The sequence below is a fragment of the Carettochelys insculpta genome, chromosome 2, assembly GCF_033958435.1.
Source record: "Carettochelys insculpta isolate YL-2023 chromosome 2, ASM3395843v1, whole genome shotgun sequence".
Taxonomy (NCBI): Eukaryota; Metazoa; Chordata; order Testudines; family Carettochelyidae; genus Carettochelys; species Carettochelys insculpta.
Genome location: NC_134138.1, coordinates 279,203,857 through 279,223,074, shown reverse-complemented (window position 1 = coordinate 279,223,074; position 19,218 = coordinate 279,203,857). Strand labels below are relative to the sequence as shown.

At 43.8% G+C, this 19,218-nt stretch overlaps 1 protein-coding gene across 4 annotated transcripts in view; it reads right to left on the bottom strand.

The window, feature by feature from the left end:
* Positions 1–19,218, bottom strand: part of OBSCN (obscurin, cytoskeletal calmodulin and titin-interacting RhoGEF) — a 270,890-nt gene that overhangs the window by 126,572 nt on the left and 125,100 nt on the right. For all 4 annotated transcript variants that reach the window (XR_012644111.1, XM_074985301.1, XM_074985298.1 and 1 more), the window contains exons 34-41: positions 17,539–17,805; positions 14,394–14,666; positions 12,344–12,610; positions 9,168–9,434; positions 8,220–8,486; positions 2,685–2,948; positions 1,651–1,917; positions 922–1,185 (exon numbers count right to left, since the gene is read on the bottom strand). Coding sequence is in view for 3 of the 4 variants with exons in the window: in XM_074985301.1 (XP_074841402.1) it covers positions 922–1,185; positions 1,651–1,917; positions 2,685–2,948; positions 8,220–8,486; positions 9,168–9,434; positions 12,344–12,610; positions 14,394–14,666; positions 17,539–17,805 (2,136 nt within the window). In the remaining variant the exon portion in view is untranslated. The remainder of the gene's footprint in view (positions 1–921; positions 1,186–1,650; positions 1,918–2,684; positions 2,949–8,219; positions 8,487–9,167; positions 9,435–12,343; positions 12,611–14,393; positions 14,667–17,538; positions 17,806–19,218) is intronic.

The following is a 19,218-nucleotide window of genomic DNA, read 5'->3' as shown; positions in this document are numbered from 1 at the left end:
CAGAATGGAGAACCTCAGAACTAGGAATGCTTTCCTCCAGTAGCTGAGCCATGGCAGTCACAAAGACTGACTTTTCAAAAAACATCTCAGTTGAGCTTCTGATTTTGTCTCTTGAATTGTGCAGGCTTATTTGATAGTATTTCAACAACTATCAATTTGATTTGTTGAGAAAACCAGCTTATTAGATATCAAAATGCTGCGTAACCATTTGTCTCAGCCAAATCACGTGAGCACAGTCAGATGCCACTTTTCAATACCACACCCAAAATGTTTCCCTTTAGCATAAATAATGTCCCTGTAGACTAGTACTGGACTTATTACAGTGTCTGTGTTCTCACTAAGATGAAACTCTTTAAAGGGGAACATAACTAGAAACCCTGATGTCAACTTTTTGCGGAGCTGAAATATTTTGGAGAAGCCAAAAAAAAATCCATATAAGTGATATTATCAAATTTAGTATCAAAGATAGATCAGTTTCTCTAAAATATCCTCTAGGTAATGTCCTAAGATGATAAGCATCATCCGATCACCTTAGGAAACCAGACCCAACATTCCAAGTCACTGGAAGTGAGACAATATACTCCCATTATGTAAGACAGTACTTACTGAAAAAAACATTCAAACAACCAAATGCACAGCGTGGAAGACTAGACTGAATTTGTATCTGAGTTGGGGGAAAGAAACATTGAGGTGTCTGTACTCCTTGTGATGTTTGTACATATAATAATGTCTATGAATGCAATCACACATAGCTCTCAGAGGAGGAAAGCGAGAGAAAGAATAAAGAAATCAGATACCCAGGTGTACCAGGATGGAATGGAGATGGGCATAAAACATTATATTGGAAAAGGATTTGAAAGGGGAGGAAATTACAGAGTTATATTGTTTTATCTGGGACATGTGCAGCATGTTTCTTTTTACCATTCACTGTCAAGGTGGCTGTAGTCTGCTGTTTTCCACACACACAAGTGTAATCTCCAGCATCTGCCATATCCAGATCGTGGATGACCAGTTCAGCAGCAGGACCGTCCTGTCTTATTTTATATTTTTCACTTGGTCTGAGAGCCCGTTGTCCCTTCTTCCACTCCACTGGGGCAGACTTGCTCAATTTACAGTGCAGAGTGACTGTCCCACCCTCTGAAACTTCCTTGTGATTTAGCTCCTCTTGGAAAATTGGAGGCAAGGCTAAAGGATGCAATACAGGCAGAAACAGTATCAGGACCAGAGTGTTGTGAGCAAAGGCTTTTTTGGGGGTCATCTGATTGTAATAACCCATTTTTCCCAATCACACATTTCTAAGCCATAAAAGATGGAAACTACGCAATGTATACAGTTACATATACATTCATTATTCCTAGAAGGGAAGACAGCTTGCAGCAACAAGAATGAAAATAAGTTGTACATATAAAAGGGGGGAAAAATGAGGGGACAGAGCTGGAAGGTGGCAAACCAATCCTACAAAGGGGAATGTTTTTTATCGAGGTGACCCAATGTCACCAGGAAGCTGAGGATCGTCCTCTCTGCAAAACTGCAGTGAACAAGGGATCGAAAGAGCAGCCCTGGATCAGGACGAAAGCTCTCGGACAGCATTTTGAGTTTCAGAGAAGAGATAAATATAAAACAACCCATTTAATTTGGGGGCATGTTTACCATTCACTGTTAAAGCAGCTGTTGTCTTCTGATCACCGCACACACAAGTGTAATCTCCAGCATCCGCTAAAGTGAGATCTTGGATAATCAACTCAGCAAAGCGGCCCTCCTGCCTCATCCTGTATTTGCCACTTGGTTTCAGCAACTTTTGATCCTTCATCCATTCAACTGAGTCAACAGCCTTGGTTAGCTCACAGTGCAACGTGGCTGTCCCACTCTCTGTGGCTTCCTCGTTCTTCAGTTCTTTCTTGAAACGTACGGGTAGGGCTGAGGGATGCAGAATGAACAGATATTTCATCCAAATGCTACAGACTAGGAACAACACTGATTACTGAACTGAACTTGACTGAACTTTGAATTATCTTTCAACTCCATGAGCCTCATCACAACACTCTTATATCAATCTTTTCAGTGGGAGGAAGCACTGTGATGGGTTACCCATAGAGGTGGTAGAATCTGCATCCCTAGAGGTTTTTAAGTCCTGGCTTAACAAAGCCCTGGCTGGGATGATTTAGTTGAGATTGGTCCTGCTTTGGGCCAGGGCAAAGGGTTGGACTTCGTGGCCTCCTGAGTTCTCTTCCAGCCCTATGAGTCTGTGAGAGACTCTCTCCTAAGCATTCTCTGGCATTTGTGGAGCTAGAAACAATAGCTTCCAGACTGATTGCTCTCTAGGAATCACCATTGCCCGTAAAGCAATATTTTTGTGACAGATGAAAGTGGAAGTGATTGACTATATTAAATTCCTTTCACAGAGAGCTTGATAATTGCCCAAGGGGTCTCATGCTTCAGTAGTAATTCAGTAACATACACATGCATTGTCTTCACCTGGTTAGCATTCTTTAGAAACCTGTACATTGCACACCCATGCAATGAATTCTGTCAGGGCAGAGGACAAATGAACACGGGATCCATAGCATGTTAGGCAAAGAAGAACAAAGAGAAGGGCAAGTAGGACACAGGCAAATTTTGGTAGGAAATGGCAAAAAGGTGGGAAAACACTTCAAAGTGTCAGGGTTTGTTTAGGATGTTTTTACCATTCACTGTTAAGGCTGCTGTGGTTTTTTTATCTCCAAATACACATGTGTAGCCTCCAGCATCCTTCAGCTCCAGATCATGTATGATCAGCTCGGCAGTCGTGCCTTCTTGTCTCATTCTGTATTTGCCACTTGGCCTGAGCTCCTTGGATCCTTTCTTCCACTCCACTGGGGCGGCTTTGTTCAGCTCACAGCGCAGTATGGCTGTTCCACCTTCTGTAGCTTCCAAGTCCTTCAGTTCCTCTTTGATGAGTGCAGGGCGGGCTGAAGGATGAAGCATGAATTTCTATGATGTGCACCAGCATAATATGGTTCACCACACGCAGCTTAGACTGAGAAGAAACAGCTGCATGACTTACTTTCAGTACCGTGACTTTATATGGATACTGACAAGGCTAGCATGGGCAAATGACTAGATCAAAGGAGAAAGTGATCCGGTCCTTAAGGAAAAGCCCGGATCAATGGAAGGGGTCTGACAAACCTACAGCTTCATTAGCATATCATTACATTTTGAGGAACAAAACCCCAATTGAACACAATTCAAAATAACTGTTTCCCAGCAGTTACTCTGCCAAAGAACCTGTTTGTAACTCCCTTAAAAATTGTTTTTTAAAAAGCAGACATTTTGCCCCAGGGCCTTGAAGCTGGATTGCATCAATTTCCGAGAAGTGTCGTATGCCAGAGCAGAAAAGAGGTTTTTCTGCAATAGTTATTTCAAAGCCATTCACAGATATTAGGTTGTCAGCAAAAGGATGTTTGACTGTTATTCCTTCCCAGCAGAGTTTCCTGGGCTGTGTCTACACAGCAATGTCAGCAGGAAATAAGCTATACAGGGAGAGATATAAGAACATAAGAACATAAGAATGGCCATACTGGGTCAGACCAAAGGTCCATCAAGCCCAGCATCCCATCTGCCGACGGTGGCCAATGCCAGGTGCCCCAGAGAAGGAGAACAGAAGACAATGATCAAGTGATTTATCTCCTGCCATCCATCTCCTGCCCTTATAGTGAAGGCTAGGGCACCATACTTTATCCCTGGCTAATAGCCATTTATGGACCTAACCTGCAAAAATTTATCAAGCTCTTTTTTAAACCCTAATAGAGTCCTGGCCTTCACAGCCTCCTCGGGCAAGGAGTTCCACAGGTTGACTGTGCGCTGTGTGAAGAAAAATTTCCTTTTATTAGTTTTGAACCTACTACCCATCAATTTCATTTGGTGTCCCCTAGTTCTTGTATTATGGGAAAAGGTAAATAATTTTTCTATATTCACTTTCTCCACACCATTCATGATTTTATATACCTCTATCATATCGCCCCTCAATCGCCTTTTTTCCAAACTGAAAAGTCCCACTCTCTATCCTCTCCCCATATGGGACCCTTTCCAAGCCCCTAATCATCTTAGTCGCCCTTTTCTGAACCTTTTCTAATGCCAATATATCTTTTTTGAGGTGAGGAGACCACATCTGCACGCAGTACTCGAGATGTGGGCGTACCATAGTTTTATATAGGGGAAGTATGATCTCTTTTGTCTTATTATCGATCCCTTTTTTAATAATTCCTAACATCCTATTTGCCTTACTAACTGCCGCTGCACACTGCGTGGATGTCTTCAGAGAACTATCCACTATAACTCCAAGATCCCTTTCCTGATCTGTCGTAGCTAAATTTGACCCCATCATGTAGTACGTGTAATTTGGGTTATTTTTTCCAACATGCATTACCTTACACTTACCCACATTAAACTTCATTTGCCATTTTGCTGCCCAATCACTCAGTTTGCTGAGATCTTTTTGTAGTTCTTCACAATCCCTTTTGCTTTTGACTGTCCTGAACAACTTGGTGTCATCTGCAAACTTTGCCACCTCACTGCTTACCTCATTTTCTAGATCATTGATGAACAAGTTGAACAGGATCGGTCCCAGGACTGACCCCTGGGGAACACCACTAGTTACCCCCCTCCATTGTGAAAATTTACCATTTATTCCAACCCTTTGTTTTCTGTCTTTTAACCAATTCCCGATCCATGAAAGGACCTTTCCTCCTATCCCATGACCACCTAATTTACATAAAAGCCTTTGGTGTGGGACCGTGTCAAAGGCTTTCTGGAAATCTAGGTATATTATGTCCACTGGGTGCCCCTTGTCCGCATGTTTATTAACCCCTTCAAAGAATTCTAATAGATTAGACAGACACGACTTCCCTCTGCAGAAACCATGCTGACTTTTGCCCAACAATTCGTGCTCTTCTATGTGCCTTGCAATTTTACTCTTTACTAGTGTTTCTACTAATTTGCCTGGTACTGATGTTAAACTTATCAGTCTATAATTGCCAGGATCTCCTCTAGAGCCTTTTTTAAATATTGGTGTTATATTGGCCGTCTTCCAGTCATTTGGTACCAAAGTGGATTTAAAGGATAGGTTACAAACCACTGTTAATAACTCCGCAATTTCACATTTGAGTTCTTTCAGAACCCTTGGGTGAATGTCGTCTGGTCCTGGAGACTTGTTACTATTCAGCTTATCAATTAATTCCAAAACCTCCTCTAATGTCACTTCAATCTGAGTGAGTTCCTCAGATTTGTCGCCTAAAAAGGCTGGCTCAGATTTAGGAACCTCTGTAACATCTTCAGCCGTGAAGACTGAAGCAAAGAAATCATTTAATCGCTCCGCAATGGCACTGTCTTCCTTGATCGCTCCTTTTATATCTTTATCATCCAAGGGCCCCACTGCTTTTTTAGCGGGCTTCCTGCTTCTAATGTATTTAAAAAACATTTTACTATTGTTTTTTGAATTTTTGGCTAGCTGTTCCTCAAACTCTTTTTTGGCTTTTCTTACTACATTATGACAGTTAATTTGGGAGTGTTTATGTTCCTTTCTATTTTCCTCACTAGGATTTGACTTCCACTTTTTAAAAGCTGCCCTTTTCTCTCTCACTGCCTTTTTAACATGGCTGTTTAGCCATGGTGGTTCTTTGTTAGGTTTCTTACTGTGTTTTTTTATTTGGGGTATACATTTAAGTTGGGCCTCTAGTATGGTGTCTTTAAACAGTTTCCATGCAGCTTCCAGGGATTTTAGTTTAATTACTCTACCTTTTAGTTTCTGTTTAACTAGCTTCCTCATTTTAGTGTAATTCCCCTTTTTGAAATTAAATGCCAGAGTGTTTGACCGCTGCGGTGTTCTTCCCAACACAGGAATATTAAAAGTTATTTTATTGTGGTCACTATTTCCAAGCGGTCCAGTAACAGTTACCTCTTGGACCAGATCCTGCGTTCCAGTCAAGACTAGATCGAGAATCGACTCTCCCCTTGTGGGTTCCTGTACTAGCTGCTCCAAGAAGCAGTCATTTAAGGCATCAAGAAATTTAATCTCTGAATCCCGTCCTGAGGTGACATGCACCCAATCAATATGGGGATAATTGAAATCTCCTATTATTACTGTGTTTTTTTTTTATTTTGATAGCCTCTCTAATCTCCCTTAACATTTCAGCATCACTATCACTGTCCTGGTTAGGTGGTCGGTAATATATTCCTAATGCCATATTCATATTAGAGGAATGAATTGTTATCCATAATGATTCTATGGCACATTTTGATTCCTTTAGGATTTTTACTTCATTTGATTCTATATTATCCTTCACATATAGTACCACTCCGCCACCCGCACGACCTGTTCTGTCTTTTCCACACTAGCTTATTTTTCCACACTAGCTTATTTCAAAATAATGCTGCTACACACACAGGCTACGTCTACACTAGCACACTACATCGAAGTAGCCTATTTCAAAGTAAGAACATCAAAATAGGCTACTTCAACACGTATCGGCTACACATCCTCTGGAGCCGGTGCCGTTGACGTTCAACGTCGAAGTAGCAACGGGAAACGTCTAAAGGAGCCTTCCCGGAAGGAAATGCGGCGCATCCACACACACAAGAAATCTCTGTTGAAATAAGGGGACAGCAAAGCCTGCGGACGATGTCACAGGCTGGACTAGCCCTTCCGGGGCAAAAGCAAGCCATTCCCTTAAAGGACCCCTCCCAGACACGCTCGGCCTGCACAGCATGAGGTCTGCAGAGCTGACAACCGGTTGCAGACCCCGTGCACACAGCCTGGGCCCCCAGCTGCAGCAGCAGCAGCAACAACAGCAGCCAGAAGCCCTGGGCTAAGGGCTGCTGCACGCAGCAACCATAGAGCTCTGCAGGGGCTGGACAGAGTGTCTCTCAACCCCTCAGCTGATGGCCACCTTGGAGGACCCCGCTATTTCGATGTAGCAGGATGCGGATCATCTACACACTCCCTACTTCGACGTTCAATGTCGAAGTAGGGCACTATTTCCATCTTCGGATAGGAATAGCGATTTCAATGTCTAGCCACCTAACGTCGATTTCAAAGTCGAAATAGCACACGGCATGTGTAGACATGACGCGTGCTACTGTGACGTTGTGCCAACTACTTCGAAGTAGCTGGCTTGTATAGACGCACCCAAAATGCATTTCAAAATAGCTGCACACTAGTTTGAAGTAGAGCATCGAGACACAATAGAGCCTGTTTAGAATAGAGCTATTGGACACGCTGTGGCTTATTTCAACATAGGCCCTATTCCCTGTCTACACAGCCTCTACTTTGCAATACCTATTTTGAAATAGGCACTATTCCTGATACAATGAGGTTTACCAATTTCAATATAAGCTGACAGCTATTTCAAAATTATTTTGAAGTAGCAGTTGTGTCGTGTAGGCGCTCACAAAGTTATTCCAAAATAACTTTTCTGTGTAGACGTAACCCTGGAGAATACAAACAGAAAATCAGGCCTAGCCTGGGCTGCCCTCCCTCACGTACCCCATCCAACCTCCCCATGTGCAGAGGAGGCCCTCTCCTTTGGGGACACTGTGACCCATGCTCTGCTTGCATATTGTGTCTTTACCCTCCAACCCATCATTGGTCCTTTCTGTCTGGTGTGGAGAAAGTGAATATAGAAAAATTATTTACCTTTTCCCATAATACAAGAACTAGGGGACACCAAATGAAATTGATGGGTAGTAGGTTCAAAACTAATAAAAGGAAATTTTTCTTCACACAGTGCACAATCAACCTGTGGAACTCCTTGCCCGAGGAGGCTGTGAAGGCCAGGACTCTATTAGGGTTTAAAAAAGAGCTCGATAAATTTTTGCAGGTTAGGTCCATAAATGGCTATTAGCCAGGGGTAAAGTATGGTGCCCTAGCCTTCAGTACAAGGGCAGGAGATGGATGGCAGGAGATAAATCACTTGACCATTGTCTTCTGTTCTCCTTCTCTGGGGCACCTGGCATTGGCCACTCTCGGCAGACGGGATACTGGGCTGGATGAACCTTTGGTCTGACCCAGTATGGCCATTCTTAAGTTATTATGTTCTTATGTCTAGATTGCCAACTCTTTGGGGCAGGATCTATCTGCTTCTATGTTTGTTCAGCAGCCTGCACAATGCTGTGATTGTAGTCAGCCTCTGGCACTGCCATTATAGAAGTGTGCAATAACAACAGAAAATACTGAAAGCCTCTACCGTGGATTTTGACTTGAGCCATCGTCTGCTGGTCTCCAGTATCACAGCTGTATCTCCCAGCATCCTCTGGCTCTGCATTGTGAATGAACAGCTCTGCCACAGAACCCTTCTGCCTCATCTCATACTTGTCATTTTCCTGAAGTATGGTTCCTCCCTTCTTCCACACCACTCGGGCATCCGGTTTAGTGATCTCACAGCGCAATGCTACCGTGCTCCCCTCTTCCAGTTCCGTATCCTGAAGGTTTTGTTTAAAAAGGATGGGCAGAGCTAAAATACAAAACCAGAGGAGATCAATGGTGTGTACAGACTCTATCCAGCACCCTGTACGACGATGCTCTCATATGGTCTTCCTTTTCAACTGCAGTCAAGAAAGATGGCCAGTAAGTTTAAAATCCAGAAGAAAAATGCACTATTATCAATTACCATTATTAGACCTGTGACTGGAAGTGTGGGATGTTCATATATGGAATAAGTGCAAATTCCTTTCAGTCGTTTAATACAAACAAAAGGAAGAACTTCACACAATAAACAGTCAACCTGTGGAACTCATTGCTAGGGGATGTTGTGAAGGCCAACAGTATATTTGGTTACACAAAGAATTAGATAAGTTCATGGAAGACAGGTCCATCGATGAGCTAAATTAAGCTCTGTTAAGATGGTCAAGGATGCATCTCTATGCTTTAGGTGTCCCTAACTTTCAAATGCCAGAAATGGGACTAGACAACAGAAGAAAGCACAAAACAAAGATGTTACACAGTTATGAACACAGATATGTAATGTAAAATTGTAAAACAACCAATACAGAGATTACTAAGAACATATATAAACCTGAACTATGGACTTGAAATGGGTAGCCCACCTCCATAATAAAGAGCTGCTGTTAAATCATGGCAAATGTATTAAGTACTGAATAAGTAAAATAAACTGCAATCAACCAGCTCTACCTACCCTTTACTTTCACCCGAGCAGTAGTCTTTTGTTCTCCAGTGCTGCAGGTATAGTCTCCATCATCTATCAATTTGACATCTTGAATAATGAGCTCGGCAACAGTGCCACGTTGCTTTAACTGGTACTTGTCACCGGGTAGTAGAACTGTGTCTCCCTTTGTCCATTTTACTGGGACGTTGGGTTTGCTAAGCTCACAGATCAATTTGACTTGACTTCCTTCTTTGGCTTCCTCACTTTGGAGTTCTCGTTTGAAAAGAACAGGCAGAGCTAAAATGAAGAATTGCAGACTGTGAACATTGGAGAAAAGAAGAACACCTGGAAATCACTTGCCCCCTTTGTGCTTCATCACGTACATGACGTAAGATGTAGAATCACAGAATGCCAGCATGACAAAGTACTTTGCCAGCGCTCAGTGCAATCCAGTTCAATGTAAAACCAGAGACCAGATACTTATTTTAGGGCATGTTCATTATTAGTAATACAAACATGATGTAAATGCTTTAAACATTTAATAACATGAGAACTCTGTCAATTGACATGTAGACATTCTCTACGGACCAGTCCTGAGAGAAACAGAGCACCTTCAACTCCCCTATTTTACTAGTTGCATGTCACATTCATGCTGTGAACCACTGAACGCACAGACAAAGGGAATTTTTACACCATTCTGGTGACTACAGTTAAAGATATCCTTTCTCCTGTACTACATTTTGCAGATGTCAGTCAGGGATGTGAGACGTCAGACTACGCTCCGGACAGACGTTCAGAGCTAGGCCTTTGCTGTGAAAAAGAATGAGCAAGGTTCATTAACGCACACAGAAAATGAACACAAGGATAGCACAAAGAGCTTGACACACAACAGCTGAGACATTCCTTTTCCCAATCACGAATCCCTTCTCTGTATAGGAAGTTTTCATCAGACATGACAACAGCCTAGCAGATCCTGCAACGCATATACAGAGGGAAAGGTGAGGAGGTAGGTAAGAGGGTCCCACTGAAGATTCCTACATGGCCTCTGTCAGACAGAGGGATTTCAGACTGCAGGGTGCATTAGCGAAGAGCAGGCGGCATCCGTAGTTGCTGTTAGTGTTGACTGTGGAAGAAGAAAGAGGAAAAGGTTTAGTGGGATTGGTGCTTCTGATCAGTCACAGCAGAAAGTGCTGGCACTGGATGCTCTGTGTTCTCACCAGTGTATTCACCGTGGTCTTCGAGCACTGGGTTATGACGTGCAGCTTGGCACAGCCACTCCATGATTTAGTGCATGCTATATGTTTGGCAGACTTGGTTTCCTTAAGATTCATGGGAACCTACACACCACTTCTCCCACTCTTGCAGCCATGTGTCCTCCCACACGATCTGTTCCCACTCACAGCCTGAGACCTGCCACACTCTCCTCATCCTCTCTGCAGCTGGGAGAGTCCAGCAGGGAAGGTGTTAAGTGCTGTCTGGCTGCTGCAGAGGCTGCCGCTCAGGAGTCAGAGCTGCTCCAGGAAGCCGGGAACCCCTCTCAGGCTGCCTGCATCCAGGCAGAACTAGCAGCAGTGGTAAGATAGTCCTCCCCAGCATTTGCCTCACCATATTGCTATAATTTGGGACATCAGCATGTCAGAGAGGAGTGGGAGCTGACTTTTTCTTACCTGATGTCCTGGTGGTGCCCAAAATTTTCAGAAACCCTGTGTGTATACAGCATACATGGCTGTACATGTGTAGGGATGGCCCTATTGGCTGGAGCAGGACAGCTCATTTCCTCCATCCTACACTTGCATCTTTCCAGAGGCCTTTCTCTACCACTTCCTCTGTCTGGAACTCTTGGGTGAACTTCCTGGGTGATGCCAGCTGGAAGGGGCAGAGTAGTGTGATGTGTTAGGTATTTTATGCCCTGGGTCATCTACAGCTACTGGTCCACTGGAGATCTTTGGAATCCATTTGCTTAAGTCCCTCAACCGTCAAGAAGAGAAATTTCAAATGAACTGTAGCTGCTGTAGTATCAGTGAGGTAGTTGTGATGGTCTCTATCTTCACAAAACAAAGCAAGCAGTCCTGGAGCACCTTAAAGACTAGCAATATTATAAATTAGGTGATGAGCTTGCATGGGAAAGACCCATTCTTCAGACACAATTCTCCAAGTCTGAAGAAGTGGGTCTTTCCCATGACAGCTCATCACCTAATAAATAATATTGTTAGTCTTTAAGATGCTACAGGACTGCTTGCTTTGTTTCGTGCCGTTGCTGTGCAACGTAAAATGCTGCATTTCCTTCTCTTGACAAATAACCCTCTCCCCCAGTGTCCGCTCCAATTTCTATTGAAATCAGTGTACTTCTATTGTCTGTAAAGGCTACGTCTACACTTAGGAAAAACTTCAAAATGGCCATGCTAATGGCCAAATCAGAGAATACTAATGAGGCACCAAAAAGAGTATTCAGTGCCTAATTAGCATGCTGCAAAACCCTGCAAACATCGAAATCCCCTTATTCCTATCAGCTGATGTTCTCAGGGTCCTTTTGAAAAGGACCCCCATGAAGATGGGCTGCACGTGAGCGAAACGCGGCACTTTCAAAGTGCCACATCCGACAGCATGCTAATGAGGCATTGAATATTCGTTTCAGCGCCTCATTAGTATGCTCTGATTTGGCCATTAGCATGGCCATTTCAAAGTTTTTCCTAAGGGTAGACACAGCCCTAGTGTGGTGGAAAAGCATAACAGAGAAATCCAGGCGAGTAACAACCGTCATACTTTCCTTCATCCTTCTGTTCTGATTGTTTTTCTTTCATTTTTAGGGCAAAATCCTGCAGTCCAGAACTTAGTTTGGAGCTGTGTTCTCTCCACATTTGTGGAGGACTTGGTGACATTTGCAGGAGAGCAGAACACATAAGGAAGCTGACTGAAAAATCAATGTCCTTGACTGAGAAGGATATTTTCCTTCCAGCTCAGTAAACTACATGCAGCCCCAGCCCCTGTCTGACCTTGCACTTCAGTGTTCATTTCAATCTCAAAATAAACATTTTGTCTAGTTTACATTTTGTCGCCTGTCTGGGAGCTGTCCAGCTGAGTTAGTCGGAACATGTCCTGCATGACAGTGTGAAGAGAGGGAGTTAATTTTCAGTTTAGTTGCCGCTAGCTGTTAAATTGTTATTTTTGATCTTTATGTTAGGCAGCATCACCGCAAACGTTCTTACCCTTGACAGTGACAACTGCGCTAGTTTTAGCTGCTCCAGCCTCACACTCATATCTGCCACTGTCTCTCTCTTCTGTCCCATGAATGACAAGCGTGGCTTCAAATCCCGACCGGCTGATCTTATACTTAGAGGAGTTTCTAAGGGTCTTTCCATCTTTGTACCACTTTACCGGGCTGTCTGATTTGGAGGTTTCACAATGAAGAAAGGCATCCTCTCCCTCAAAGAGTTCGGCATCAGCAAGCTCCTTTGTAATGATGCAGGGCTTCTCTAGAATCACACAAAACTCGTCTGAGGTTTTCAGAGGAAGGGGAGCAGCACATGTGATCAGTTATACCAAAGATACGGCTCATTATTCTGCAACATCATCACCGGAAAAGGAAAATTGGGGGGCGGGTGGGGGGGAAATGGAAGGCATTAAACCTTCCTAGTGGGGGTTTCTACAGCAAGAAATAGTTTTGAAAATGCCTGATATAGTATGGCAAAATTCAGGAGCCAAATGTCTCTGTGGAAGAAATACATATGGATAACTTGTCTATGAGAATGTCTATAACGTTAATTAAGGAGAAGCACAAATGTCACTAGTTCAGGAATATTGCCATAGACCTCTTCAATATGAATAAGGCATAATACGATGCTTCTGCCTCAAAAACAGCTGTATACGTGTAGCATGAGAAACCTGATCCCTAATGAAGAGCATGGCAATGTAAATTTGATGACTTTTGTCTTCTCGATGATTGTTAAAGAAGTGAATCAGAAGCTGGTTTTTGCCAGGAGATGGTCACAAGCTTTATCCAGTTAAAAACCATTGTTTTGTGAGTACAAGTGGCCTTTTGCTCTCTGAAAACAGTCACCTGCTCTGTAGAACACAGTTGATTATACAAAATGGTGCAAAGGTTCGCCCTTCCAAAACTCTTCCTGTGATTCTCCAAAAAGTGTTCAATTTGATGCAGCAGAAACCAAGTGGTTTCCTGGGCTCTGTGTACTGAAGAATTATTTTATGACTCCAAGGCCGTGTCTACACGTGCCCCAAACTTCGAAATGGCCACGCAAATGGCCATTTCGAAGTTTACTAATGAAGCACTGAAATGCATATTCAGCGCTTCATTAGCATGCGGGCAGCCGCAGCACTTCGAAATTGACACACCTCGCCGCCGCACGGCTCGTCCAGAGGGGGCTCCTTTTCGAAAGTATCCCACCTACTTCGAAGTCCCCTTATTCCCATGAGCTGATGGGAATAAGGGGACTTCGAAGTAGGCGGCATCCTTTCGAAAAGGAGCCCCGTGGGGATGAGCCGCGCGGCAGCGAGGCGTGTCAATTTCAAAGTGCTGCGGCCGCCCGCTTGCTAATGAAGCGCTGAATATGCATTTCAGTGCTTCATTAGTAAACTTCGAAATGGCCATTTGCGTGGCCATTTTGAAGTTTGGGGCATGTGTAGCTGTAGCCCAAGAGGTACACAGCATGGCTCTGCAATTCTTTACAATCAAAGCATGTGGTCTGATTGCCGCTCCCCACTTGTGTCCTTTCCCTTGTTTCACAAAACTGACCCCTCTAACTAAAGAACTCTCTTTCTCAACCCATCACTAGAAACTCTACTCCAACATTTTTCCTTACTTGACATGTTCTGGACAAACTGCCAGAGTTAGGTGGTTGACAATATACCTCAGTTGGCCTTTCTCATTATATATTTGAAAAGAATAAAGAAACGTTTACTTATGGCATGTCAACTGTCTTCCTAAAGTGATTTGTTCCCCCATTGAATCATCCCAGCTCGTGAAAAAGTGTCAATATGTTCCCAACACACACATCAGAATGTTGCACTTTCCCATGAAAGACTCAATAAACAAATGATTAAAGAACATTTTACAGGGCTGCAGTGTGTTAATGCCATCATCAGATAGACCCCTGATGCTATTTATGAGCATAGGCAACCAGATATCAGAAGACCTAATTTACAGCATATGCTGCTATCTCTCCACCTGCACGTCTACCCTTGCTCTAAGCTTGCCTCTACTCTCTTTATCCTTCCCTGCAGACTTTCTGCTTGAATTACCTTTAACAACCAAACTGGCAGATGTTTTCTTATCACCAGCTTCAAAGGTAATGACCCCCGAATCCTTCAGTGACAGTTTTTTCAAGGTTAGCAAGTGATAGCCTCCAGGCTTTGACTGGATGTCATTAAGTTCATTGGTATGCAGAGGGGTCTTATCCAAAAACCACTGCACATTGCTATAGTCTATTGGAGAGATTCTGCATCTGAACATGGCAGAGTCTCCTTCTATCACATCAACGTCTTCCAGGTCTTCTGTGATTAGTACTTTCTGGCCTGAAAGGAACACAGACAGGTCAATTACTGGACTCCTTAGTGTCTGTCCCTGTGTCTGGAGAGAGGCAAAGGGGAATGCCAAGCACATGACTTCTGGGACGAGAGCTCTCCTGAAAGGAACACATTTCATGGTACAGAAGAGTTAAACACAATTCCACCATTATTATTCAAAGAATTCACTCAGATGAAGAAAATAAGTATTCGCGGACACACTAGAAGAGGACGAAGGTTACTAATCTGCATGTTATTGATTTGTAAAGATTTCAATGCACTCTCAGAGGAAAGTTACAATTCCAATATTTTAATCTCCCCGAAGTATCAGAGGTGAAATCCACTATATAGACCTGAGAGGAGAATGAGACCCTTCATATGGCCATGTGTTCTGGGCATGTAGGTTCATTGAGTGGATGCTCCTGAAACCCCACCTTGATTTGCCATATTTTACTAGATGACGAAGAACTTTCTTCTTTAGCGGTACTACAAGCTGGATTCCAACTTCTCCGTAAATAACCAATGGGAGAAACTCACTGATGAACAGAGATTTAGTTATTTATCTGTCATAGGAAAAACAAGAAGCAATCCTGGAAATCAGTCTAAAAGCAAGGTGAAAAAAAGATTATCTATACCTAAAGGTATTCCTGGTGTCACTGTGAATTACAAAACAAATTCAGGAAGTGTTACCAAGCCAGAAAAAAAAAGGTGCTCCCATATTTTCATGAACTAAGCTTGTCACACATCCCCAGTCATATATTTGAGCTCAAAATAAGCTGCTTTCTTGTAAATGAAATATTTTATTGATCAACAAAGCTATTTAAAGCTGGCCTTAAAAATCTTTCACACAGTGCAACAGGTGCCTTGGTGATATCTTATGCAAGGCCATGCATCCTCCCCATTACAGGGCAATTTGGTGCATTTGGGAAGCTAGAGGGTCACACGCTTTGCCTCTAAACTGGAAGACAATGGGAAGAATGCACTATCTATCCCTGAATCCACAGCAGGTTTACAGACAATGCCAAGAAATCTAAAATTGTATTGTTAAGTCATCTAAGCTGCACTCCTTCATTGTCTTATTGATTTTGTTTCAATAACAATTTCCTCTTGCTTGTGCCTGTCTGGTGCTGTGGTCAGAGGAGCGTGAGCTCTTCTGTGTATCGTGTTGTCAGTGGTAACTTAATCAGTTGCCATTCACTCCCTCCAGTAACCCTAAAACCCTGACCCTGCTGACTGCATCTGTCATCTTTCCCAGTGACTGTGCTTATTTGCTTATAACCTGCTTAGGTTAAAACAGTTTTGTCTGGGCCAAGATACACAGTTTTGCCTGGTGCATTGCAGGTCACAGTGCAAATCTCCGGCCTTACCTTGCCTGGGCCAACATTGTTCCAGATCTCAAACAGCCCCTATCATTCCAGTCCTGAGCCCCCTCCCCTATTAGTTCTGTCCAAGCATCCCAGTCCAGACCTAACAGTTTCATTTCAGCCAATGGGATGTAAGCATGTAAATTAACTAGGTGGAGGGTGTGATGATTGCTTGAATTATCTCTGATGTTACAGTGCTCCTCTGCCTGCAGTACAATACGAGCACTGCATGGGAATCAGGCTTTTCCCAAGGTCTGGTGTTTTGACTATCTCCAGAATCTTCCCACCAGTGCCTGAACCTTCTCTGAGAGGTTAGATTTGATTGGTTGTGGTCTTCCAAAGTTATTTCATTACTGACATAGAGGACTAGCAGGGAGTGGCGTTTTAGGTCTCGCTTTGGCCACATAGATGGTCACGTACCTCATAGCTTCTGTAGCCAAAGGTCATTGCACTGCCATGGAATGTTTGAATTTGACAAATCAGCAGATTCTGATGGAAAAATATTCCACTGGAAAAAGTTCCAGCCAGCTCTACCCCTAAATCTAACCCCAACACAATAACCTAGACCCTGTCTATCCCCTTTGTCGCCATGCCAAAGCTTCTGTGAATTTCCAGTTCCTCCCTACTAAGGTCCTACATTCTCTCCTCCACCCCGCCATAGGTCAGGAGACCTGTATGTGTCCCATCCCCCTGAATGAACCTTATTACATTATGGGCAGACAGAAAGGCCACTGAATGGAGCATCAGGCATCTCTTCACCTTGTCAACTGATGCATTAGTGCACACAAATAAGAACACAAATTACAGCAAGGTAAAAAATTAATTCAGCTTCAAAGTATGGAAAATAATGGACCAGTGGGCCCAAAAATATGTACATTGTGCTTGTCCCAAGTGCACAGGTTTGAGAGGAGGGTTTGCCACAGGGCTCAGCAGAAGCAATCCTTTTTCAGTGGCAGCAAAAGAAAATCTCTAGCCATTTTTGAAAACATGGGCTACTGGGCCAGTGGTGGGCAACCTGCAGCCCATCAGAGTCTTATGCATGGTGTGCGAGAGATTTTGTTTACCATTGTCCGTTTTCAGGGTTGCCAGATTCTGCTGGCTTTCAGCCACATCATTTTTTCCTTCTGGTAATACTAACGTGAGACACACTTAAAGCAGGGGCACGTGAAGTGAGGTGTGTGCCAGTTGCACTCCACACTGAGAGTCGTGTGCTCCCTCTGCAACCAAAGTGCTGCTACTATTCTATTGGCACAGCCTGCAAATTCTAGGTACACAAGCGCAGTTAGCAAAGCTACTCTGTCCCAGGAAGCCATCCGGGCTATGACAATCTTTCAGCCCACTGAGATGAAGGAGGACCACTAGTCTACTTGGCCCATCACTGCACTAGGCTGTAATCCAGCTGGTAATCCCTTAACTAGTCGGCTCATCTGCCAGTAAGTTGAGCTCAGCATCACAACTCATACTCCCTGCCTGCAACAGCCATGCCGTACTTGACCGTGCATTCCAGCTGTTCATACCTTGCACAGTCAGCTTGGCTCTGGTTTGGGCCTCGCCAATGTCGCAGGTGTAGGTGTCGCTGTCACTTTTCTCTACGGCGTTAACAGTGAGCTGCAGGATGTTGCCTTTCTGGGTGATCTCGTATTTGTGGCTTGTCTTGAGCTCGATCATCCCTTTCCGCCAGGTCACGGCGGGTGCGGTTTTCTCAGTCTGACACATGAATACGGCCACTCCTTTTTCATCAGCTTTCAGGTCTGAGAGCTCCTTGGCAAAGCGATTGGGTTTGTCTGAGGAAAGCAACAACCAACAGTTATCCCCACATAGTCTTCAGGTACATCAACACCCCCTGGACCCAGGTGTCTCCAGTTTTGCAGTCACCTACAGCTTCCAAAGTGAGACCAGACCAGAAAGGTACCACTTTTACATCTACCGAGTACAGGTGTAAATGACTGCGCAAGCACCAAAGCTGTGGAGAATCAGACCCTCCTAGCCTCATCAGTCTCTTGCTCTGAAGCTACTTGTAAAAGACGTGCCTGTGCTCAGTTACAGAACTGAAAGACAATGTGCTGAATTCCACGGCAATAAATTTTCTCACTCCCTGCTGAGAAATACAGATGGCCAGGCCCAGCGGACTAGCCTATTATATTGAAAAGAGACATACACAATGAGTTTAAAGACAAATGTAGACTCTGCATTTGAATTATTACTACTGGCCTGATTTTCATAGATTTTAAGCCCCTCCAAAAATCACGCTATGTTAGAATGTTAATACAGGTTGAACCTCTCTAGTCTGGCACTCTCTCGTCCAGCAACATCCACAATCCACCATGAGTTAAGTCAGCTGGATGACCACTTATCATGGGTGTGACCAAGTTTCCCGTGGTCCCATAAAGTTTGTTTAGAGCCACCAGACCTGGCTCTCAGTGTTCTGTGCTGTTATTTTTCAAGGTTAGCAAGCGATAGCCTCCAGGCTTAGACTGGATCTCATTAAGTTAACCCATACACGTCTTCGAAGAGCCCAGTAAGCAGAGGAAGTGTTGGTAATATGCTAGACTTTACTGACCTCCTGTGATTCAGCAAATTCTCTCATTCAGCTCTGGTCAGGTCCTGAGGGTGCTGGACTAGAGACGTTCAACCTGTACCTCTTTAGACCTGAATTTTGGATTGCTGGGGCCACCTGGGGCAAAAGCCCTGGATCACCCCTGAGCTGGTAAATTCTGTCATCTGGGACCTGTCAGATCCCAAACCATGCTGGACTAAGGAGCTACAAACTGTATGTAATGGTGGACAAGTGTTATCATCTCCATGGTAAATACAGGGAAACTGAGTCACCAAGATTTCACACTGAGGCTGAGTCTACACGTGCCCCTTCCTTTCAAAAGGGGCATGTTAATGAGCGGGTTTGAAAGATGCTAATGAGCCTCTGCAATGAATATGCAGCGCCTCATTAGCATAATGGCGGCCGCAGCAATTCAAAAGTGCGGCTTTTCGAATCGGGCACCGCCCGTGGAGACGGGATCTTCCAAAAGGACCCTCCCCAGTTTTCAAAAGCCCTTCTTTTGAATCGCCGCGGCAGCCATTATGCTAATGAGGTGCTGCATACTCATTGACTGTTGGCTAATTACTTTTTCATTGATAGTACAATTAACATAACAAAGGTCTAACAGGTTTTCATTTATATCATTTTCACTGAGGGTGCA